Source organism: Procambarus clarkii, chromosome 38 (assembly GCF_040958095.1).
Source record: "Procambarus clarkii isolate CNS0578487 chromosome 38, FALCON_Pclarkii_2.0, whole genome shotgun sequence".
In the NCBI taxonomy this organism is placed as follows: Eukaryota; Metazoa; Arthropoda; class Malacostraca; order Decapoda; family Cambaridae; genus Procambarus; species Procambarus clarkii.
This window is the reverse complement of record NC_091187.1, coordinates 32,592,151-32,619,385: the sequence shown is the minus strand read 5'-3', so window position 1 is coordinate 32,619,385 and position 27,235 is coordinate 32,592,151. Positions and strand designations below refer to the sequence as shown.

Sequence of the window (27,235 nt, the reverse complement as noted above, 5' to 3'; positions counted from 1 at the left end):
GAGCAGATAGTCGTCCCAGCCGTGTTCAGATCTAAGCTGTTAGAAACGGCTCATGCCGATAGATTTGCTGGACATGGTGGGGTCTCGAAGACCTTTCAACGACTAGCCAAGGGTTTCTATTGGCCGCATATGAAGAAGGACGTACGTCGCTTCTGCAAAATCTGCCACTCCTGCCAGATGGCAGGGAAAGCAAACCAGCCTGTCCCCTAAGCCCCTTTATGCCCCATTCCATCCATAGGTGGGCCCTTCGAGCACCTCATCCTGGATATAGTAGGCCCGCTTCCGCCTTCTACCTCAGGGGTGCAGTATTTGCTCACTATACTAGATCGGGTTAGTAGGTACCCAGAAGCGATCCCCCTTAAGACCATCACTGCTAAGGTCTTGGTGAAACATTTATTCTGGTTCGTCTCGTGATATGGTCTCCCTAAGACCATTCAGACGGATCAGGGATCGAACTTTATGTCACGTTTGTTTCGGCAACAGATCGCCGACCTGGGAATCCAACAGATTACCTCCAGTGCCTATCATCCTGAGTCGCAAGGAGCTTTGGAGCATTTTCACCAGACGCTGAAGGGCATGCTACGGAAGTTTTGCTATGACCGGCAGAGTAAGTGGGTTGAAGACCTGCCCTACCTCCTATTTGCGGTAAGATCAGTGCCTAATGAATCATTATGAATCTCCCCATTCGAGATGATTTATGGTCACTCTGTGAGAGGTCCCTTAGAAGTGGCACGAGACCATTGGCTAGACAAGGAGACCAACGAAGACGTTGTGGACTGGTTATCTACAAATAAAGGCAGGCTGTTCTCTGCATGGGAAATGGCTAAGAAAACCTTAGAGGGTACGCAAAAGACCACCAAGAGCAGGTATGATAAGAGGACCAAACAAAGAGATTTCCTAGTAGGGGATCTGGTTTTGGTATGTACACCTACAGTGACTGGAAGTTTGAGCGCCAAATTTGTAGGTCCTTACCAGGTCTTAAGGAAGGTTACTAGTCACAATTACCTTCTTAACACTCCAGACCGCCGGAAGAAAGAAACTTTAGTTCATGTTAACATGATCAAAAAATATGAGGGTCGAGATACGCTCCCAATAACCATGGTGACCACTAAAGATGACATTGAGGAGGAGGAGGAGGTATTAACTAACTCAGAGATTCTACATAACTTGCAGGCAAAGTTGACACATGTGGCCGAAGGACATCAACCATCATTGCTGCAAATGATCCGAAAGTACAAGACTATCTTCAGAGATGTTCCAGGACTAACATCTGTCCTATGGCATGATGTCGTGCTGGAGGAAGGAGTCCGGCCTATAAAGCAACACCCTTACCGACTCAACCCCCTGAAGAAAAGGGTGGTGAAAGATGAGGTGGAATACATGCTGAAACACCATCTAATAGCCCCGAGCACGAGCCCATGGTCATCCCCGATACTACTAGTGCCCAAACCTGGTAAGAAATACCGTTTTTGTATTGATTATCGCCAGGTGAATAAGGTCACAGTAGCTGATACCTATCCTCTCCCTAGGGTAAAGGAATGTCTCGATGCCATAGGTAAAGCTAGCTACCTGACAAAATTTGACCTGTTCAAGGGCTATTGGCAAGTTCCCCTCACGGAGAAGGCCAAACCCATATCGGCGTTTGTGACTCCCGACGGGCTGTTTGAATGTCAGGTGATGCCGTTCGGGATGAAAAACTCAGCCTCCACCTTTCAGAGGCTGATGGGCATTGTGTTGCGTGACGTGGAAAACACCTTGGTCTACATCGATGATGTGCTAATATATGATGTTAATTGGCAGGACCATCTACGTCACATAGAGGATTTCTTCGAGGCCATGCTCCAGTCGGGATTGGTGGTCAACCTACACAAATCTGAGTTTGCCAGAACCTCTGTCATCTTTTTAGGTCATAAGGTTGGAGGAGGATGGATTGCGCCAAAGGCCAGCAAGGTAGAGGCAATAGTCCAGTATCCTACACCAGCCACCAGGAAGGACATCTTACGTTTCCTCGGTATGGCGGGTTTCTACCGTAAGTTTGTCCCTAACTTTTCATCCATCGCCGCCCCCCTGACAAATCTTTTGAAGAAGGGGTAAAACTATTGTGGAAGGAGAATTGCTAGGAAGCCTTTGAGAGTCTAAAGGCAATTCTAATCTCTTCTCCGATCCTCAGGTCCCCGAGTTTTGAGGATAGATTTATCCTGACTGTCGACGATTCTGACTATGGCCTGGGGTCCGTACTATCTCAGACGGATGAAAAAGGGGTAGAACATCGTGTAGCCTACCATTCTAAGAAGTTTACTCCCAGTCAGCTCTACTATTCCGTCATAGAAAAAGAAACGTTGGCCTTAATTAGTTCAGTCCAACACTTTGAGGTATATCTAACAAGTAATAGTCACCCTATATTAGTACGAACTGACCATAACCCTCTAAAGTTTCTCGCTCAGTTTAGGCAGAAGAACCTCAGACTCACCAGATGGAGTCTACATCTGCAACAATATCCCCTCCAGATCGAGCACATCAAAGGATTGGATAACGTGGTAGCTGACGCATTGTCCCGCATCTAGACCATTGACTAATTTGGTTTGTTTCCTTTGTGTTTTCTAGAAACCTAAACCAAATTCTTTTGGTGGGGAGGTGTTACGGACCCGAGTCTAGCGTTCGAGCATGGAGCAGTGACGACAACGCCATCTGTGAGTCTGCTCTCGAAACCCCTTCCAAATGGACAGCGCCATCTAGTGAGGACGGGATATACAGGCCACAGGTGCTGGATTCCCGTCTTAATCAGCTCGTAACATAGCCGCTGCTGACCTCTGGTGAGGTGGCGCTTAGACAGCAACGCCATCTATGGAGTGGATAGGTGGACGTTTGTGTCTAAGCCTGTAAGTGAGGTGCCCTAGAGTGTCCCCAACACTAATGACGTGTCTGATTACAGAGTCGACCTGGGACTGTTGTATTCGACGATGGGGCAGTCTACCCAAGGCAGCCATAGTCTCTCCACGAGTTTGCTCTGAGGAAGCTGTGAGTCACCCCCGGACGGGAACTGTTGAGTGTGTTAGCCTTCCTGTGACGTGGCAGTACCAGGAATCGTCTTATCTGGGGGCTGGCTGGTGGAAGAGACTAGCCACTGTGGAGCGGAGAGAGGAGAGTGATCTGCGGAATCACATGACGCTCCTGCCTAGCGCTCGCAACCCTAGTATCGGTCGTGGAGTGGCCTACACAGCGGAGCTGATTGGAACCTGCCAGCTACAGGCTGGATTTGTAGTTGAAGGCCTCCACGACGGTGCACCCAGTGGGACTGTGATTTGGCTGGCCTGTGGCCAGGGTAGATTCGCAGAGAGAATCAGAGAATTCATTGTAGGTGACGAAGAAGAAAACCAGGGCTACTCATCTTGAGCACCATGGAGCATCCTGTGTCTTCAGAGGAAGACTAATCTGTATATAATAAGTTCAGTTATAGCAACCCCGCGTGTGACTGTGATATATTTATTTAAGGTGGTGGTAGCAATATATATACAAAAGCAGTGCATTTGTATTCCTTCCCCTTTAATTTACTTGCGTTATGGAACACACCCCTTGAAAGCCACTACTAACTTGGGGCCGGATACCCAAACTCTAATAACATCAGAGAAGAACCCGGTTGCGACCCAATAGGGCCATAACAGTGACCATCACCAGCGTGACCATCACCAGCGTGACCATCACCAGCGTGACCATCACCAGCGTGACCATCACCTGAGAGACTAAACACCAGTGTGACCATCACCTGAGTGACCATCACCAGTGTGACCATCAGCAGAGTTTCCAAACACAAGCGTGACTATCACCAGTGTGACCATCACCAGAGTGACCGTCACCATAGTGACCATCACCAGCGTCACCATCACCATAGTGACCATCACCAGAGTGACCATCACCAGAGTGACCATCACCAACTTGACCATCACCATCATGACCATCACCAAGGTGACCATCACCAGCGTGACCATTACCAGAGTTACCATCACCATCATGACCATCACCAGCGTGACCATCACAAGCATGACCATCACTAGAGTGACCATCACCAGAGTGACCAAACAGAAGCGTGACCATAACCAAGGTGACCATCACCAGAGTGACCATCACCAGCGTGACCATCACCAGAGTGACGATCACCAGAGAGACCAAACACAAGCGTGACCATCACCAGAGTGACCATCACCAGCGTGACCATCACCAGAGTGACCATCACCAGAGTGACCATCACCTGAGTGACCATCACCAGCGTGACCATCACCAGCATGACCATCACCAGCGTGACCATCACCAGAGTGTCCATCACCAGAGTGACCATCACCAGCGTGACCATCACCAGCGTGACCATCACCAGAGAGACCAAATACCAGCGTGACCATCACCAGCGTGACCATCACCAGAGACCAAATACCAGCGTTATCACCACCAGCGTGACGATCACCAGAGAGACCAAATACCAGCGTGACCATCACCAGCTTGACCATCACCAGTGAAATCAAACACCACCATGACCCTCACCAGAGTGAAAATCCCCAGCGTGACCATCAGCAGACTGACAATCCCCAGCGTAACCATCACCAGTGTGACCGTCACCAGCGTGACCTTCACCAGAGTGACCATCACCAGCGTGACCATCACCATTGAGACCAAACACCAGCATGACCATCACCAGCGTGACCATCACCAGAGTTTCCAAACACAAGCGTGACCATCACCAGAGTGACCATCACCATAGTGACCATCACCAGCGTGACCATCACCATAGTGACCATCACCAGAGTGACCATCACCAGAGTGACCATCACCAGCGTGACCATCACCATCATGACCATCACCAAGGTGACCATCACCAGCGTGACCATTACCAGAGTTACCATCACAAGCGTGACCATCACTGTAGTGACCATCACCAGAGTGATCAAACAGAAACGTGACCAAAACCAAGGTTTCCATCAAAAGAGTGACCATCACCAGCGTGACCATCACCAGAGTGACGATCACCAGAGTGACCAAACACAAGCGTGACCATCACCAGAGTGACCATCACCAGCGTGACCATCACCAGTGTGACCATCATCAGAGTGACCATCACCTAAACGACCAGCACCAGCGTGACCATCACCAGCGTGACCATCACCAGAGTGACCATCACCAGAGAGACAATCACCTGAGTGACCATCACCAGCGTGACCATCACCAGAGTGACCATCACCAGAGTGACCATCACCAGAGTGACCATCACCAGAGTGAATATCACCAGCGTGACCATCACCAGAGTGTCCATCACCAGAGTGACCATCACCAGCGTGACCATCACCAGAGTGACCATCACCAGTGTGACCATCACCAGCTTGGCCATCACCAGAGAAACCAAATACCAGCGTGACCATCACCAGAAAGACCAAATACCAGCGTTACCACCACCAGCGTGACGGTCACCAGAGAGACCAAATACCAGCGTGACCATCACCAGCTTGACCATCACCAGTGAAGTCAAACACCACCATGACCCTCACCAGAGTGAAAATCACCAGCGTGACCATCAGCAGGCTGACAATCCCCAGCGTAACCATCACCAGTGTGACCAACACCAGCGTGATCTTCACCAGAGTGACCATCACCAGCGTGGCCATCACCATTGAGACCAAACACCAGCATGACCATCACCAACGTGACCTTCACCAGCGTGACCATCACCAGAATGACCATCACCAGCGTGACCATCATCGGAGAGACCAAATACCTGCGTGACCATCACCAGCGTGACCATCACCAGAGAGACCAAATACCAGCGTGATCATCACCAGCTTGACCATCACCAGCATGACCATCACCAGCGTGACCATCACCAGAGAGACCAAACACCAGCGTGACCATCACCAGCGTGACCATTGTTACGTACTCCTAGCAGAATACGTATATAAATTTAAAATAACTTTTTTTGTTCCATTATATCATTGCCTGTATATGTACACACATTGTGTTTTTGTAAATTATCGTGTGGTGTGGCAGCGTCAGTGGAGACAGGAGCGCGGTTGCTTTGCACACGTCTAATACCTGTTAGATTCGGGAAGTTGGACCTGTTCAGTTTTGGGAGTTCCAGATGTCCCTTTATTTAGTTTATGTAATTGTTTGTTTACTATAATTAGGCAGGTGGCATTGTACTTATATATTTTGCAACTATTATATGTAATTTGCATTCTTATGTGTTTTGAGAACAAGTGGTTGTTCAATTAGTTTTAAATATTAAAAAGTCCTTAGTTTCCATCCCTCATCCTGGATGAGGCAGACGGGAGAGAATTATGGGTAGCGACAGAGCGAGAGTTCAGTAGCTGATACGGGACCAGGAGGAGTTACATGTGGGAGATAAGTCTGTTTACTTGTTGTTGTGTCATGTAGTAGATCTTTACTCTGGGAGAGACAATATTTTGATGTTTGCTTTAATAGTGACCCACTGTTCATATATACAATATTGAGATGTATATGAAATATATATATATTAAAATGCATACGTATATTTCTTCAGTCCTAAGGGAGATATACTTTTAATTCTGTGCCTGTTATCATTCATGGGGTTATACTGGTGACCCGCTTTAGAGAGCAGCAGTGGTATCCCTAGACGTAATTAAATCTTGGCTGCTGTAGGGTCACGAGCCGTAACGAACGATAGGTAACAACCATCACCAGGGTGACCATCACCAGCGTGACCGTCACCAGAGAGACCAAATACCAGCGTGACCATCACCTGAGGGACCATTACCAAAGTGACCAAACACAAGCGTGGTCACCACCAGAGTGACCAAACACAAGCGTGACCATCACCAGAATGACCAAACACAAGCGTGACCATCACCAGAGTGACCATCACCAGAGTGACCATCAATATAGAGTCCATCACCAGAGTGATCATCACCAGCGTGACCATCACCAGAGTTTCCAAACACAAGCGTGACTATCACCAGTGTAACCATCACCAGAGTCTCCAAACACAAGCGTGACCATCACCAGAGTGACCATCACCATAGTGACCATCACCAGCGTGACCATCACCATAGTGACCATCACCAGAGTGACCATCACCAGAGTGACCATCACCAGCGTGACCATCACCATCATGACCATCACCAAGGTGACCCTCACCAGCGTGACCATTACCAGAGTTACCATCACAAGCGTGACCATCACTAGAGTGACCATCACCAGAGTGACCAAACAGAAGCGTGACCATAACCAAGGTGACCATCACCAGAGTGACGATCACCAGCGTGACCATCACCAGAGTGACGATCACCAGAGTGACCAAACACAAGCGTGACCATCACCAGAGTGACCATCACCAGCGTGACCATAACCAGTGTGACCATCATCAGAGTGACCATCACCTAAACGATCAGCACCAGCGTGACCATCACCAGCGTGACCATCACCAGAGTGACCATAACTAGAGTGACCATCACCTGAGTGACCATCACCAGCGTGACCATCACCAGCGTGACCATCACCAGCGTGACCATCACCAGAGTGACCATCACCAGAGTGACCATCACCAGAGTGAATATCACCAGCGTGACCATCACCAGAGTGTCCATCACCAGTGTGACCATCACCAGCGTGACCATCACCAGCGTGACCATCACCAGAGAGACCAAATACCAGCGTGACCATCACCAGCGTGACCATCACCAGAGAGACCAAATACCAGCGTTACCACCACCAGCGTGACCATCACCTGAGAGACCAAATACCAGCGTGACCATCACCAGCGTGACCATCACCAGTGTGACCATCATCAGAGTGGCCATCACCAGAGTGAATATCACCAGCGTGACCATCACCAGAGTGTCCATCACCAGTGTGACCATCACCAGCGTGACCATCACCAGAGAGACCAAATACCAGCGTGACCATAACCAGAGAGACCAAATACCAGCGTTACCACCACCAGCGTGACCATCACCAGAGAGACCAAATACCAGCGTGACCATCACCAGCTTGACCATCACCAGTGAAATCAAACACCACCATGACCCTCACCAGAGTGAAAATCCCCAGCGTGACCATCTGCAGACTGACAATTCCCAGCGTAACCATCACCAGTGTGACCATCACCAGCGTGACCTTCACCAGAGTGACCATCACCAGCGTGACCATCACCAGCGTGACCATCACCATTGAAACCAAACACCAGCATGACCATCACCAGCGTGACCATCACCAGAGTTTCCAAACACAAGCGTGACCATCACCAGAGTGACCATCACCCTAGTGACCATCACCAGCGTGACCATCACCATAGTGACCATCACCAGAGTGACCATCACCAGAGTGACCATCACCAGCGTGACCATCACTAGATTGACCATCACCCGAGTGACCAAACAGAAGCGTGACCATAACCAAGGTGACCATCACCAGAGTGACCATCACCAGCGTGACCAACACCAGAGTGACGATCACCAGAGTGACCAAACACAAGCGTGACCATCACCAGAGTGACCATCACAAGCGTGACCATCACCAGTGTGACTATCATCAGAGTGACCATCACCTAAACGACCAGCACCAGCGTGACCATCACCAGCGTGACCATCACCAGAGTGACCATCACCAGAGAGACCATCACCTGAGTGACCATCAACAGCGTGACCATCACCAGCGTGACCATCACCAGCGTGACCATCACCAGAGTGACCATCACCAGAGTGAACATCACCAGTGTGACCATCACCAGCGTGACCATCTCCAGAGAGACCAAATACCAGCGTGACCATAACCAGAGAGACCAAATACCAGCGTTACCACCACCAGCGTGACCATCACCAGAGAGACCAAATACCAGCGTGACCATCACCAGCTTGACCATCACCAGTGAAATCAAACACCACCATGACCCTCACCAGAGTGAAAATCCCCAGCGTGACCATCTGCAGACTGACAATTCCCAGCGTAACCATCACCAGTGTGACCATCACCAGCGTGACCTTCACCAGAGTGACCATCACCAGCGTGACCATCACCAGCGTGACCATCACCATTGAAACCAAACACCAGCATGACCATCACCAGCGTGACCATCACCAGAATTTCCAAACACAAGCGTGACCATCACCAGAGTGACCATCACCCTAGTGACCATCACCAGCGTGACCATCACCATAGTGACCATCACCAGAGTGACCATCACCAGAGTGACCATCACCAGCGTGACCATCACTAGATTGACCATCACCCGAGTGACCAAACAGAAGCGTGACCATAACCAAGGTGACCATCACTAGAGTGACCATCACCAGCGTGACCATCACCAGAGTGACGATCACCAGAGTGACCAAACACAAGCGTGACCATCACCAGAGTGACCATCACAAGCGTGACCATCACCAGTGTGACTATCATCAGAGTGACCATCACCTAAACGACCAGCACCAGCGTGACCATCACCAGCGTGACCATCACCAGAGTGACCATCACCAGAGAGACCATCACCTGAGTGACCATCAACAGCGTGACCATCACCAGCGTGACCATCACCAGCGTGACCATCACCAGAGTGACCATCACCAGAGTGAACATCACCAGAGTGAATATCACCAGCGTGACCATCACCAGAGTGTCCATCACCAGAGTGACCATCACCAGCGTGACCATCACCAGAGTGACCATCACCAGAGTGACCATCACCAGGGAGACCATCACCAGAGTGCCCATCACGAGAGTGACGATCACCAGTGTGACTATCACCAGCGTGGCCATCACCAGAGAGACCAAATACCAGAGCGACCATCACCAGCGTGACCATCACCAGAGTGACCATCACCAGCGTTACCACCAACAGCGTGACGATCACCAGAGAGACCAAATACCAGCGTGACCATCACCAGAGAGACCAAATACCAGCGTTACCACCACCAGCGTGACGATCACCAGAGAGACCAAATACCAGCGTGACCATCACCAGCTTGACCATCACCAGTGAAATCAAACACCAATATGACCCTCACCAGAGTGAAAATCCCCAGCGTGACCATCAGCAGACTGACAATCCCCAGCGTAACCATCACCAGCATGACCTTCACCAGAGTGACTATCACCAGCGTGACCATCACCATTGAGACCAAACACCAGCATGACCATCACCAACGTGACCATCACCAGCGTGACCATCACCACAATGACCATCACCAGCGTGACCATCATCGGAGAGACCAAATACCAGCGTGACCATCACCAGCGTGACCATCACCAGAGAGACAAAATACCAGAGTGATCATCACCAGCTTGACCATCACCAGCGTGACCATCACCAGCGTGACCATCACCAGAGAGACCAAACACCAGCGTGACCATCACCAGCGTGACCATCACCAGGGTGACCGTCACCAGAGAGACCAAATACTAGCGTGACCATCACCTGAGGGACCATTACCAAATTGACCAAACACAAGCGTGACCATCACCAGAGTGACCAAACACACGCGCGACCATCACCAGCGTGACCATCACCAGAGTCTCCAAACACAAGCGTGACCATCACCAGAGTGATCATCACCATAGTGACCATCACCAGCGTGACCATCACCATAGTGACCATAACCAACGTGACCATTACCAGAGGTACCAACACAAGCGTGACCATTACTAGAGTGACCATCACCAGAGTGACCAAACAGAAGCGTGACCATAACCAAGGTGACCATCACCAGAGTGACCATCACCAGCGGGACCATCACCAGAGTGACGATCACCAGAGTGACCAAACACAAGCGTGACCATCACCAGAGTGACCATCACCAGCGTGACCATCACCAGTGTGACCATCATCAGAGTGACCATCACCTAAACGACCAGCACCAGCGTGACCATCACCAGCGTGACCATCACCAGAGTGACCATCACCAGAGTGAACATCACCAGAGTGAATATCACCAGCGTGACCATCACCAGAGTGTCCATCACCAGAGTGACCATCACCAGCGTGACCATCACCAGAGTGACCATCACCAGAGTGACCATCACCAGGGAGACCATCACCAGAGTGCCCATCACGAGAGTGACGATCACCAGTGTGACTATCACCAGCGTGGCCAACACCAGAGAGACCAAATACCAGAGCGACCATCACCAGCGTGACCATCACCAGAGTGACTATCACCAGCGTTACCACCAACAGCGTGACGATCACCAGAGAGACCAAATACCAGCGTGACCATCACCAGAGAGACCAAATACCAGCGTTACCACCACCAGCGTGACGATCACCAGAGAGACCAAATACCAGCGTGACCATCACCAGCTTGACCATCACCAGTGAAATCAAACACCACCATGACCCTCACCAGAGTGAAAATCCCCAGCGTGACCATCAGCAGACTGACAATCCCCAGCGTAACCATCACCAGCATGACCTTCACCAGAGTGACTATCACCAGCGTGACCATCACCATTGAGACCAAACACCAGCATGACCATCACCAACGTGACCATCACCAGCGTGACCATCACCACAATGACCATCACCAGCGTGACCATCATCGGAGAGACCAAATACCAGCGTGACCATCACCAGCGTGACCATCACCAGAGAGACAAAATACCAGCGTGATCATCACCAGCTTGACCATCACCAGCGTGACCATCACCAGCGTGACCATCACAAGAGAGAGACCAAACACCAGCGTGACCATCACCAGCGTGACCATCACCAGGGTGACCGTCACCAGAGAGACCAAATACTAGCGTGACCATCACCTGAGGGACCATTACCAAAGTGACCAAACACAAGCGTGACCATCACCAGAGTGACCAAACACAAGCGTGACCATCACCAGCGTGACCATCACCAGAGTCTCCAAACACAAGCGTGACCATCACCAGCGTGACCATCACCAGAGTGACCATCACCAGAGTGACCATCACCAGGGAGAACATCACCAGAGTGCCCTTCACGAGAGTGACCATCACCAGTGTGACCATCACCAGCGTGGCCATCACCAGAGAAACCAAATACCAGCGTGACCATCACCAGCGTGACCATCACCAGAAAGACCAAATACCAGCGTTACCACCACCAGCGTGACGGTCACCAGAGAGACCAAATACCAGCGTGACCATCACCAGCTTGACCATCACCAGTGAAATCAAACACCACCATGACCCTCACCAGAGTGAAAATCACCAGCGTGACCATCAGCAGACTGACAATCCCCAGCGTAACCATCACCAGTGTGACCAACACCAGCGTGATCTTCACCAGAGTGACCATCACCAGCGTGACCATCACCATTGAGACCAAACACCAGCATGACCATCACCAACGTGACCATCACCAGCGTGACCATCACCAGAATGACCATCACCAGCGTGACCATCATCGGAGAGACCAAATACCTGCGTGACCATCACCAGCGTGACCATCACCAGAGAGACCAAATACCAGCGTGATCATCACCAGCTTGACCATCACCAGCGTGACCATCACCAGCGTGACCATCACCAGAGAGACCAAACACCAGCGTGACCATCACCAGCGTGACCATCACCAGGGTGACCATCACCAGCGTAACCGTCACCAGAGAGACCAAATACCAGCGTGACCATCACCTGAGGGACCATTACCAAAGTGACCAAACACAAGCGTGATCACCACCAGAGTGACCAAACACATGCGTGACCATCACCAGCGTGACCAAACACAAGCGTGACCATCACCAGAGTGACCATCACCAGAGTGACCATCAATATAGAGTCCATCACCAGAGTGATCATCTCCAGCGTGACCATCACCAGAGTTTCCAAACACAAGCGTGACTATCACCAGTGTAACCATCACCAGAGTCTCCAAACACAAGCGTGACCATCACCAGAGTGACCATCACCATAGTGACCATCACCAGCGTGACCATCACCATAGTGACCATCACCAGAGTGACCATCTCCAGAGTGACCATCACCAGCGTGACCATCACCATCATGACCATCACCAAGGTGACCATCACCAGCGTGACCATTACCAGAGTTACCATCACAAGCGTGACCATCACTAGAGTGACCATCACCAGAGTGACCAAACAGAAGCGTGACCATAACCAAGGTGACCATCACCAGAGTGACCATCACCAGCGTGACCATCACCAGAGTGACGATCACCAGAGTGACCAAACACAAGCGTGACCATCACCAGAGTGACCATCACCAGCGTGACCATCACCAGTGTGACCATCATCAGAGTGACCATCACCTAAACGACCAGCACCAGCGTGACCATCACCAGCGTGACCATCACCAGAGTGACCATCACCAGAATGACCATCACCTGAGTGACCATCACCAGCGTGACCATCACCAGCGTGACCATCACCAGCGTGACCATCACCAGAGAGACAATCACCAGATTGACCATCACCAGAGTGAATATCACCAGCGTGACCATCACCAGAGTGTCCATCACCAGTGTGACCATCACCAGCGTGACCATCACCAGCGTGACCATCAACAGAGAGACCAAATACCAGCGTGACCATCACCAGCGTGACCGTCATAAGTGTGACCATCATCAGAGTGACCATCACCAGAGTGAATATCACCAGCGTGACCATCACCAGAGTGTCCATCACCAGTGTGACCATCACCAGCGTGACCATCACCAGCGTGACCATCACCAGAGAGACCAAATACCAGCGTGACCATCACCAGCGTGACCATCACCAGAGAGACCAAATACCAGCGTTACCACCACCAGCTTGACCATCACCAGTGAAATCAAACACCACTATGACCCTCACCAGAGTGAAAATCCCCAGCGTGACCATCTGCAGACTGACAATTCCCAGCGTAACCATCACCAGTGTGACCATCACCAGCGTGACCTTCACCAGAGTGACCATCACCAGCGTGACCATCACCAGCGTGACCATCACCATTGAGACCAAACACCAGCATGACCATCACCAGCGTGACCATCACCAGAGTTTCCAAACACAAGCGTGACCATCACCAGAGTGACCATCACCCTAGTGACCATCACCAGCGTGACCATCACCATAGTGACCATCACCAGAGTGACCATCACCAGAGTGACCATCACCAGCGTGACCATCACCATCATGACCATCACCAAGGTGACCATCACCAGCGTGACCATTACCAGAGTTACCATCACAAGCGTGACCATCACTAGATTGACCATCACCCGAGTGACCAAACAGAAGCGTGACCATAACCAAGGTGACCATCACCAGAGTGACCATCACCAGCGTGACCATCACCAGAGTGACGATCACCAGAGTGACCAAACACAAGCGTGACTATCACCAGAGTGACCATCACCAGCGTGACCATCACCAGATTGACCATCATCAGAGTGACCATCACCTAAACGACCAGCACCAGCGTGACCATCACCAGCGTGACCATCACCAGAGTGACCATCACCAGAGAGACCATCACCAGCGTGACCATCACCAGCGTGACCATCACCAGCGTGACCATCACCAGCGTGACCATCACCAGAGTTACCATCACCAGAGTGAACATCACCCGAGTGAATATCACCAGCGTGACCATCACCAGAGTGTACATCACCAGAGTGACCATCACCAGCGTGACCATCACCAGAGTGACCATCACCAGAGTGACCATCACCAGGGAGACCATCACCAGAGTGCCCATAGCGAGAGTGACCATCACCAGTGTGACCATCACCAGCGTGGCCATCACCAGAGAGACCAAATACCAGAGTAACCATCACCAGCGTGACCATCACCAGAGTGACCATCACCAGCGTTACCACCACCAGCGTGACGATCACCAGAGAGACCAAATACCAGCGTGACCATCACCAGCGTGACCATCACCAGAGAGACCAAATACCAGCGTAACCACCACCAGCGTGACGATCTCCAGAGAGACCAAATTCCAGCGTGACCATCACCAGCTTGACCATCACCAGTGAAATCAAACACCACCATGACCCTCACCAGAGTGAAAATCCCCAGCGTGACCATCAGCAGACTGACAATCCCCAGCGTAACCATCACCAGTGTGACCATCACCAGCATGACCTTCACCAGAGTGACCATCACCAGCGTGACCATCACCATTGAGACCAAACACCAGCATGACCATCACCAACGTGACCATCACCAGCGTGACCATCACCAGAATGACCATCACCAGCGTGACCATCATCGGAGAGACCAAATTCCAGCGTGACCATCACCAGCGTGACCATCACCAGAGAGACAAAATACCAGCGTGATCATCACCAGCTTGACCATCACCAGCGTGACCATCACCAGCGTGACCATCACCAGAGAGACCAAACACTAGCGTGACCATCACCAGCGTGACCAACACCAGGGTGACCGTCACCAGAGAGACCAAATACCAGCGTGACCATTACCTGAGGGACCATTACCAAAGTGACCAAACACAAGCGTGACCATCACCAGAGTGACCAAACACAAACGTGACCATCACCAGCGTGACCATCACCAGAGTCTCCAAACACAAGCGTGACCATCACCAGAGTGATCATCACCATAGTGACCATCACCAGCGTGACCATCACCAAAGTGACCATAACCAACGTGACCATTACCAGAGTTACCATCACAAGCGTGACCATCACTAGAGTGACCATCACTAGAGTGACCATCACCAGAGTGACCAAACAGAAGCGTGTCCATAACCAAGATGACCATCACCAGTGTGACCATCACCAGCATGACCATGACCAGAGTGACGATCACCAGTGTGACCAAACACAAGCGTGACAATCACCCGAGTGACCATCACCAGCGTGACCATCACCAGTGTGACCATCATCAGAGTGACCATCACCTAAACGACCAGCACCAACGTGACCATCACCAGCGTGACCATCACCAGAGTGTCCATCACCAGCGTGACCATCACCAGAGTGACCATCACCAGTGTGACCATCACCAGAGTGACCATCACCAGGGAGACCATCACAAGAGAGTGCCCATCACCAGAGTGACCATCACCAGGGTGACAATCACCAGCGTGACCATCACCAGCGTGACCATCACCAGCGAGACCAAATACCAGCGTGACCACCACCAACGTGACCATCACCAGCGTGACCATCACCAGCGTGGTCATCACCAGAGAGACCACCACCAGCGTGACCATCAACAGCGTGACCATCACTAGCGTGACCATCACCTAGCGTTAATATCACCAACGTGACCATCACCAGAGTGACCATCTCCAGCATGACCATCACCAGAGTGACCATCACCAGCGTGACCATCACCAGCGTGACCATCACCTGAGAGACCAAACACCAGTGTGACCATCACCTGAGTGACCATTACCAGTGTGACCATCAGCAGAGGTCCATCACCAGTGTGACCATCATGAGAATGACCATCACTAGCGTGACCATCACTTGAGTGAATATCACGTGCGTGTCCGTCACCATCATGACCATCACCAGAGTGACCATCACCTGCGTGGCCATTACTATCATGACCATCACCAGCGTGACCATCACCAGGGTGACCATCACCAGCGTGACCATCACCTGCGTGAATATCACCAGAGTGATCATCACTAGCGTGACCATCACCAGAATGACCATCAATAGACTGACCAAACACGAGCGTGACCATCACCAGAGTGACCATCACCAGAGTGACCATCACCAGCGTGACCATCACCAGAGTGACCATCACCAGAGTGACCATCACCAGCGTGACCATCACCAGAGTGACCATCACCAGAGTGACCATCACCAGAGTGAATATCACAAGCGTGACCATCACCAGAGTGACCATCACCAGAGTGACCATCACCAGCGTGACCATCACTTGCGTGAATATCACCAGAGTGATCATGACTAGCGTGACCATCACCAGAGTGACCATCACCAGCGTGACCATCACTTGCGTGAATATCACCAGATTGACCAAACACAAGCGTGACCATCACCAGAGTGACCATCACCAGAGCGACCATCACCAGCGTGACCATCACCAGAGTGACCATGACCAGAGTGACCATCATCAGAGTGAATATCACCAGCGTGACCATCACCAGCGTGACCATCACCAGATTGACCATCACCAGCGTGACCATCACCAGAGTGACCATCACCAGCGTGACCATCACCAGAGTGACCATCACAAGGGAGACCATCACCAGAGTGCCCGTCACGAGAGTGACCATCACCATTGTGACCATCACCAGCGTGGCCATCACCAGAGAGACCAAATACCAGCGTGATCATCACCAGCGTGACCATCACCAGCGTGACCATCACCAGAGAGACCAAATACCAGCGTGACCACCACCAGCGTGACCATCACCAGAGAGACCAAATACCAGCGTGAGCATCACCAGCTTGACCATAACCAGTGAGATCAAACACCAGCATGACCCTCACCAGAGTGAAAATCCCCAGCGTGAACATCACCAGCGTGACCATCACCAGCGTGACCTTCACCAGAGTGACCATCACCAGCGTGACCATCACCATTGAAACCAAACACCAGCATGACCATCACCAGCGTGACCATCACCAGAATGACCATCACCAGCGTGACCATCACCGGAGAGGCCAAATACCAGCGTGACCATCACCGGAGAGACCAAATACCAGCGTGACCATCACCAGCGTGACCATCACCAGCGTGACCATCACCAGAGAGACCAAATACCAGCGTGACCATCACCAGCTTGACCATCACCAGCGTGACCATCATCAGCGTGACCATCACCAGAGAGACCATCACCAGCGTGACCATCACCAGAGAGACCAAACACCAGCGTGACAATCACCAGAGTGACCATCACCAGAGTGAATATCACCAGCGTGACCATCACCAGAGCGACCATCACCAGAGAGACCATCACCAGCGTGACCATCACCAGAGTGACCATCACCAGAGTGAATATCACCAGAGTGACCATCACCAGGGAGACCATCACCAGAGTGCCCATCACGAGAGTGACCATCACCAGTGTGACCATCACCAGAGTGGCCAACACCAGAGAGACCAAATACCAGCGTGACCATCACCAACGTGACCATCACCAGAGTGACCATCACCAGCGTGACCATCACCATCATGACCATCACCAAAGTGACCATCACCAGCGTGACCATTACCAGAGTGACCATCACAAGCGTGACCATCACTAGAGTGACCATCACCAGAGTGACCAAACAGAAGCGTGACCATAACCAAGGTGACCATCACCAGAGTGACCATCACCAGCGTGACCATCACCAGAGTGACGATCACCAGAGTTACCAAACACAAACGTGACCATCATCAGAGTGACCATCACCAGCGTGACCATCAGCAGTGTGACCATCACCAGAGTGACCATTACCTGAACGACCATCACCAGCGTGACCATCACCAGAGTGACCATCACCAGTGTGACCATCACCAGAGTGACCATAACCTGAGTGACCATCGCCAGCGTGACCAACACCAGAGTGACCATCACCAGAGTGACCATCACCAGAGTGACCATCACCAGCGTGACCATTACCAGAGTGATCATCACTAGCGTGACCATCACCAGAGTGACCATCAACAGGGAGACCATCACCAGAGTGACCATCACCAGTGTGACCATCACCAGGGAGACCATCACCAGAGTGCCTATCACCAGAGTGACCATTACCAGTGTAACTATCACCAGCGTGGTCATCACCAGAGAGACCAAATACCAGCGTGACCATCACCAGCGTGACCATCACCTAGCGTGAACATCACCAACGTGACCATCACCAGAGTGACCATCACAAAAGTGTCCATCACCAGAGTGATCATCACCAGCGTGACCACCACCAGCGTGACCATCAACAGCATGACCATCACTAGCGTGACCATTACCTAGCGTGAACATCACCAACGTGACCATTACCAGAGTGACCATCACCAGCGTGACCATCACCAGCATGACCATCTCCAGAGTGACCATCACCAGCGTGACCATCACTAGAGTGACCATCACCAGAGTGACCATCACCAGCATGACCATCACCAGCATGACCATCACCTGAGAGACCAAACACCAGTGTGACAATCACCTGAGTGACCATCAGCAGAGGTCCATGACCAGAGTGACCAGAGTGAGAATGACCATCACTAGCGTGACCATCACTAGATTGAATATCACCTGCGTGACCGTCACCATCATGACCATCACCAGAGTGACCATCACCTGCGTGGCCATCACCATCATGACCATCACCTGAGTGACCATCACCAGCGTGACTATCACCTGCGTGAATATCACCAGAGTGATCATCACTAGCGTGACCACCACCAGAGTGACCATCACCAGATTGACCAAACACAAGCGTCACCATCACCAGAGTGACCATCACCAGAGTGACCATCACCAGCGTGATCATCACCAGAGAGACCATCACTAGAGTGACCATCATCGGAGTGACTGTCACCAGCGTGACCATCACCAGAGTGACCATCACCAGAGTGACCATCACCAGAGTGACCATCACCAGTATCACCATCACCAGAGTGACCATCACATGCGTGACCATCACTAGAGTGACCATCACCAAAGTGACCATCACCAGAGTGACCATCACCAGCGTTACCACCACCAGCGTGACGATCACCAGAGAGACCAAATACCAGCGTGACCATCACCTGAGGGACCATTACCAAAGTGACCAAACACAAGCGTGACCATCACCAGAGTGACCAAACACAAGCGTGACCATCACCAGCGTGACCATCACCAGAGTCTCCAAACACAAGCGTGACCATCACCAGAGTGATCATCACCATAGTGACCATCACCAGCGTGACCATCACCAAAGTGACCATAACCAACGTGACCATTATCAGAGTTACCATCACAAGCGTGACCATCACTAGAGTGACCATCACTAGAGTGACCATCACCAGAGTGACCAAACAGAAGCGTGTCCATAACCAAGATGACCATCACCAGTGTGACCATCACCAGCATGACCATGACCAGAGTGACGATCACCAGTGTGACCAAACACAAGCGTGACAATCACCCGAGTGACCATCACCAGCGTGACCATCACCAGTGTGACCATCATCAGAGTGACCATCACCTAAACGACCAGCACCAACGTGACCATCACCAGCGTGACCATCACCAGAGTGTCCATCACCAGCGTGACCATCACCAGAGTGACCATCACCAGTGTGACCATCACCAGAGTGACCATCACCAGGGAGACCATCACAAGAGAGTGCCCATCACCAGAGTGACCATCACCAGTGTGACCATCACCAGCGTGACCATCACCAGCGTGACCATCACCAGCGAGACCAAATACCAGCGTGACCACCACCAACGTGACCATCACGAGCGTGACCATCACCAGCGTGGTCATCACCAGAGAGACCAAATACCAGCGTGACCATCACCAGCGTGACCATCACCAGCGTGACCATCACCAGCGTGACCATCACCAGCGAGACCAAATACCAGCGTGACCACCACCAGCGTGACTATCACCTAGCGTGAACATCACCAACGTGACCATCACCAGAGTGACCATCACAAAAGTGTCCATCACCAGAGTGATCAGCACCAGCGTGACCACCACCAGCGTGACCATCAACAGCGTGACCATCACTAGCGTGACCATCACCTAGCGTTAATATCACCAACGTGACCATCACCAGAGTGACCATCTCCAGCATGACCATCACCAGAGTGACCATCACCAGCGTGACCATCACCAGCGTGACCATCACCTGAGAGACCAAACACCAGTGTGACCATCACCTGAGTGACCATTACCAGTGTGACCATCAGCAGAGGTCCATCACCAGAGTGACCATCATGAGAATGACCATCACTAGCGTGACCATCACTAGAGTGAATATCACGTGCGTGTCCGTGACCATCATGACCATCACCAGAGTGACCATCACCTGCGTGGCCATTACTATCATGACCATCACCAGCGTGACCTTCACCAGGGTGACCATCACCAGCGTGACCATCACCTGCGTGAATATCGCCAGAGTGATCATCACTAGCGTGACCATCACCAGAATGACCATCAATAGACTGACCAAACACGAGCGTGACCATCACCAGAGTGACCATCACCAGAGTGACCATCACCAGCGTGACCATCACCAGAGTGACCATCACCAGAGTGACCATCACCAGCGTGACCATCACCAGAGTGACCATCACCAGAGTGACCATCACCAGAGTGAATATCACAAGCGTGACCATCACCAGAGTGACCATCACCAGAGTGACCATCACCAGCGTGACCATCACTTGCGTGAATATCACCAGAGTGATCATGACTAGCGTGACCATCACCAGAGTGACCATCACCAGATTGACCAAACACAAGCGTGACCATCACCAGAGTGACCATCACCAGAGAGACCATCACCAGCGTGACCATCACCAGAGTGACCATGACCAGAGTGACCATCATCAGAGTGAATATCACCAGCGTGACCATCACCAGCGTGACCATCACCAGATTGACCATCACCAGCGTGACCATCACCAGAGTGACCATCACCAGCGTGACCATCACGAGAGTGACCATCACAAGGGAGACCATCACCAGAGTGCCCGTCACGAGAGTGACCATCACCATTGTGACCATCACCAGCGTGGCCATCACCAGAGAGACCAAATACCAGCGTGATCATCACCAGCGTGACCATCACCAGCGTGACCATCACCAGAGAGACCAAATACCAGCGTGACCACCACCAGCGTGACCATCACCAGAGAGACCAAATACCAGCGTGAGCATCACCAGCTTGACCATAACCAGTGAGATCAAACACCAGCATGACCCTCACCAGAGTGAAAATCCCCAGCGTGAACATCACCAGCGTGACCATCACCAGCGTGACCTTCACCAGAGTGACCATCACCAGCGTGACCATCACCATTGAAACCAAACACCAGCATGACCATCACCAGCGTGACCATCACCAGAATGACCATCACCAGCGTGACCATCACCGGAGAGGCCAAATACCAGCGTGACCATCACCGGAGAGACCAAATACCAGCGTGACCATCACCAGCGTGACCATCACCAGCGTGACCATCACCAGAGAGACCAAATACCAGCGTGACCATCACCAGCTTGACCATCACCAGCGTGACCATCATCAGCGTGACCATCACCAGAGAGACCATCACCAGCGTGACCATCACCAGTGTGACCATCATCAGAGTGACCATCACCTAAACGACCAGCACCAACGTGACCATCACCAGCGTGACCATCACCAGAGTGTCCATCACCAGCGTGACCATCACCAGAGTGACCATCACCAGTGTGACCATCACCAGAGTGACCATCACCAGGGAGACCATCACAAGAGAGTGCCCATCACCAGAGTGACCATCACCAGTGTGACCATCACCAGCGTGACCATCACCAGCGTGACCATCACCAGCGAGACCAAATACCAGCGTGACCACCACCAACGTGACCATCACGAGCGTGACCATCACCAGCGTGGTCATCACCAGAGAGACCAAATACCAGCGTGACCATCACCAGCGTGACCATCACCAGCGTGACCATCACCAGCGTGACCATCACCAGCGAGACCAAATACCAGCGTGACCACCACCAGCGTGACTATCACCTAGCGTGAACATCACCAACGTGACCATCACCAGAGTGACCATCACAAAAGTGTCCATCACCAGAGTGATCAGCACCAGCGTGACCACCACCAGCGTGACCATCAACAGCGTGACCATCACTAGCGTGACCATCACCTAGCGTTAATATCACCAACGTGACCATCACCAGAGTGACCATCTCCAGCATGACCATCACCAGAGTGACCATCACCAGCGTGACCATCACCAGCGTGACCATCACCTGAGAGACCAAACACCAGTGTGACCATCACCTGAGTGACCATTACCAGTGTGACCATCAGCAGAGGTCCATCACCAGAGTGACCATCATGAGAATGACCATCACTAGCGTGACCATCACTAGAGTGAATATCACGTGCGTGTCCGTGACCATCATGACCATCACCAGAGTGACCATCACCTGCGTGGCCATTACTATCATGACCATCACCAGCGTGACCTTCACCAGGGTGACCATCACCAGCGTGACCATCACCTGCGTGAATATCACCAGAGTGATCATCACTAGCGTGACCATCACCAGAATGACCATCAATAGACTGACCAAACACGAGCGTGACCATCACCAGAGTGACCATCACCAGAGTGACCATCACCAGCGTGACCATCACCAGAGTGACCATCACCAGAGTGACCATCACCAGCGTGACCATCACCAGAGTGACCATCACCAGAGTGACCATCACCAGAGTGAATATCACAAGCGTGACCATCACCAGAGTGACCATCACCAGAGTGACCATCACCAGCGTGACCATCACTTGCGTGAATATCACCAGAGTGATCATGACTAGCGTGACCATCACCAGAGTGACCATCACCAGATTGACCAAACACAAGCGTGACCATCACCAGAGTGACCATCACCAGAGAGACCATCACCAGCGTGACCATCACCAGAGTGACCATGACCAGAGTGACCATCATCAGAGTGAATATCACCAGCGTGACCATCACCAGCGTGACCATCACCAGATTGACCATCACCAGCGTGACCATCACCAGAGTGACCATCACCAGCGTGACCATCACGAGAGTGACCATCACAAGGGAGACCATCACCAGAGTGCCCGTCACGAGAGTGACCATCACCATTGTGACCATCACCAGCGTGGCCATCACCAGAGAGACCAAATACCAGCGTGATCATCACCAGCGTGACCATCACCAGCGTGACCATCACCAGAGAGACCAAATACCAGCGTGACCACCACCAGCGTGACCATCACCAGAGAGACCAAATACCAGCGTGAGCATCACCAGCTTGACCATAACCAGTGAGATCAAACACCAGCATGACCCTCACCAGAGTGAAAATCCCCAGCGTGAACATCACCAGCGTGACCATCACCAGCGTGACCTTCACCAGAGTGACCATCACCAGCGTGACCATCACCATTGAAACCAAACACCAGCATGACCATCACCAGCGTGACCATCACCAGAATGACCATCACCAGCGTGACCATCACCGGAGAGGCCAAATACCAGCGTGACCATCACCGGAGAGACCAAATACCAGCGTGACCATCACCAGCGTGACCATCACCAGCGTGACCATCACCAGAGAGACCAAATACCAGCGTGACCATCACCAGCTTGACCATCACCAGCGTGACCATCATCAGCGTGACCATCACCAGAGAGACCATCACCAGCGTGACCATCACCAGAGAGACCAAACACCAGCGTGACAATCACCAGAGTGACCATCACCAGAGTGAATATCACCAGCGTGACCATCACCAGAGTGACCATCACCAGAGTGACCATCACCAGCGTGACCATCACTTGCGTGAATATCACCAGAGTGATCATCACTAGCGTGACTATCACCAGAGCGACCATCACCAGAGAGACCATCACCAGCGTGACCATCACCAGAGTGACCATCACCAGAGTGAATATCACCAGAGTGACCATCACCAGGGAGACCATCACCAGAGTGCCAATCACGAGAGTGACCATCACCAGTGTGACCATCACCAGAGTGGCCAACACCAGAGAGACCAAATACCAGCGTGACCATCACCAACGTGACCATCACCAGAGTGACCATCACCAGCGTGACCATCACCATCATGACCATCACCAAAGTGACCATCACCAGCGTGACCATTACCAGAGTGACCATCACAAGCGTGACCATCACTAGAGTGACCATCACCAGAGTGACCAAACAGAAGCGTGACCATAACCAAGGTGACCATCACCAGAGTTACCAAACACAAACGTGACCATCACCAGAGTGACCATCACCAGCGTGACCATCAGCAGTGTGACCATCACCAGAGTGACCATTACCTGAACGACCATCACCAGCGTGACCATCACCAGAGTGACCATCACCAGTGTGACCATCACCAGAGTGACCATAACCTGAGTGACCATCGCCAGCGTGACCAACACCAGAGTGACCATCACCAGAGTGACCATCACCAGAGTGACCATCACCAGCGTGACCATTACCAGAGTGATCATCACTAGCGTGACCATCACCAGAGTGACCATCAACAGGGAGACCATCACCAGAGTGACCATCACCAGTGTGACCATCACCAGGGAGACCATCACCAGAGTGCCCATCACCAGAGTGACCATTACCAGTGTGACTATCACCAGCGTGGTCATCACCAGAGAGACCAAATACCAGCGTGACCATCACCAGCGTGACCATCACCTAGCGTGAACATCACCAACGTGACCATCACCAGAGTGACCATCACAAAAGTGTCCATCACCAGAGTGATCATCACCAGCGTGACCACCACCAGCGTGACCATCAACAGCATGACCATCACTAGCGTGACCATTACCTAGCGTGAACATCACCAACGTGACCATTACCAGAGTGACCATCACCAGCGTGACCATCACCAGCATGACCATCTCCAGAGTGACCATCACCAGCGTGACCATCACTAGAGTGACCATCACCAGAGTGACCATCACCAGCATGACCATCACCAGCATGACCATCACCTGAGAGACCAAACACCAGTGTGACAATCACCTGAGTGACCATCAGCAGAGGTCCATGACCAGAGTGACCAGAGTGAGAATGACCATCACTAGCGTGACCATCACTAGATTGAATATTACCTGCGTGACCGTCACCATCATGACCATCACCAGAGTGACCATCACCTGCGTGGCCATCACCATCATGACCATCACCAGAGTGACCATCACCAGCGTGACTATCACCTGCGTGAATATCACCAGAGTGATCATCACTAGCGTGACCATCACCAGAGTGACCATCACCAGATTGACCAAACACAAGCGTCACCATCACCAGAGTGACCATCACCAGAGTGACCATCACCAGCGTGATCATCACCAGAGAGACCATCACTAGAGTGACCATCACCGGAGTGACTGTCACCAGCGTGACCATCACCAGAGTGACCATCACCAGCGTGACCATCACCAGCGTGACCATCACCTGAGAGACCAAACACCAGTGTGACCATCACCTGAGTGACCATTACCAGTGTGACCATCAGCAGAGGTCCATCACCAGAGTGACCATCATGAGAATGACCATCACTAGCGTGACCATCACTAGAGTGAATATCACGTGCGTGTCCGTGACCATCATGACCATCACCAGAGTGACCATCACCTGCGTGGCCATTACTATCATGACCATCACCAGCGTGACCATCACCAGGGTGACCATCACCAGCGTGACCATCACCTGCGTGAATATCACCAGAGTGATCATCACTAGCGTGACCATCACCAGAATGACCATCAATAGACTGACCAAACACGAGCGTGACCATCACCAGAGTGACCATCACCAGAGTGACCATCACCAGCGTGACCATCACCAGAGTGACCATCACCAGAGTGACCATCACCAGCGTGACCATCACCAGAGTGACCATCACCAGAGTGACCATCACCAGAGTGAATATCACAAGCGTGACCATCACCAGAGTGACCATCACCAGAGTGACCATCACCAGCGTGACCATCACTTGCGTGAATATCACCAGAGTGATCATGACTAGCGTGACCATCACCAGAGTGACCATCACCAGAGTGAATATCACAAGCGTGACCATCACCAGAGTGACCATCACCAGAGTGACCATCACCAGCGTGACCATCACTTGCGTGAATATCACCAGAGTGATCATGACTAGCGTGACCATCACCAGAGTGACCATCACCAGATTGACCAAACACAAGCGTGACCATCACCAGAGTGACCATCACCAGAGAGACCATCACCAGCGTGACCATCACCAGAGTGACCATGACCAGAGTGACCATAATCAGAGTGAATATCACCAGCGTGACCATCACCAGCGTGACCATCACCAGATTGACCATCACCAGCGTGACCATCACCAGAGTGACCATCACCAGCGTGACCATCACCAGAGTGACCATCACAAGGGAGACCATCACCAGAGTGCCCGTCACGAGAGTGACCATCACCATTGTGACCATCACCAGCGTGGCCATCACCAGAGAGACCAAATACCAGCGTGATCATCACCAGCGTGACCATCACCAGCGTGACCATCACCAGAGAGACCAA

At 51.9% G+C, this 27,235-nt stretch overlaps 1 protein-coding gene across 1 annotated transcript; it reads left to right on the top strand.

The window, feature by feature from the left end:
- The first annotated feature begins 16,875 nt into the window (after positions 1-16,875).
- LOC138372318 (G-box-binding factor-like) lies at positions 16,876-17,265 on the top strand. The gene has a single exon (XM_069337601.1). It carries the CDS (start codon positions 16,876-16,878, stop codon positions 17,263-17,265), a length of 390 nt encoding a protein of 129 aa, XP_069193702.1.
- Positions 17,266-27,235: the final 9,970 nt, after the last annotated feature.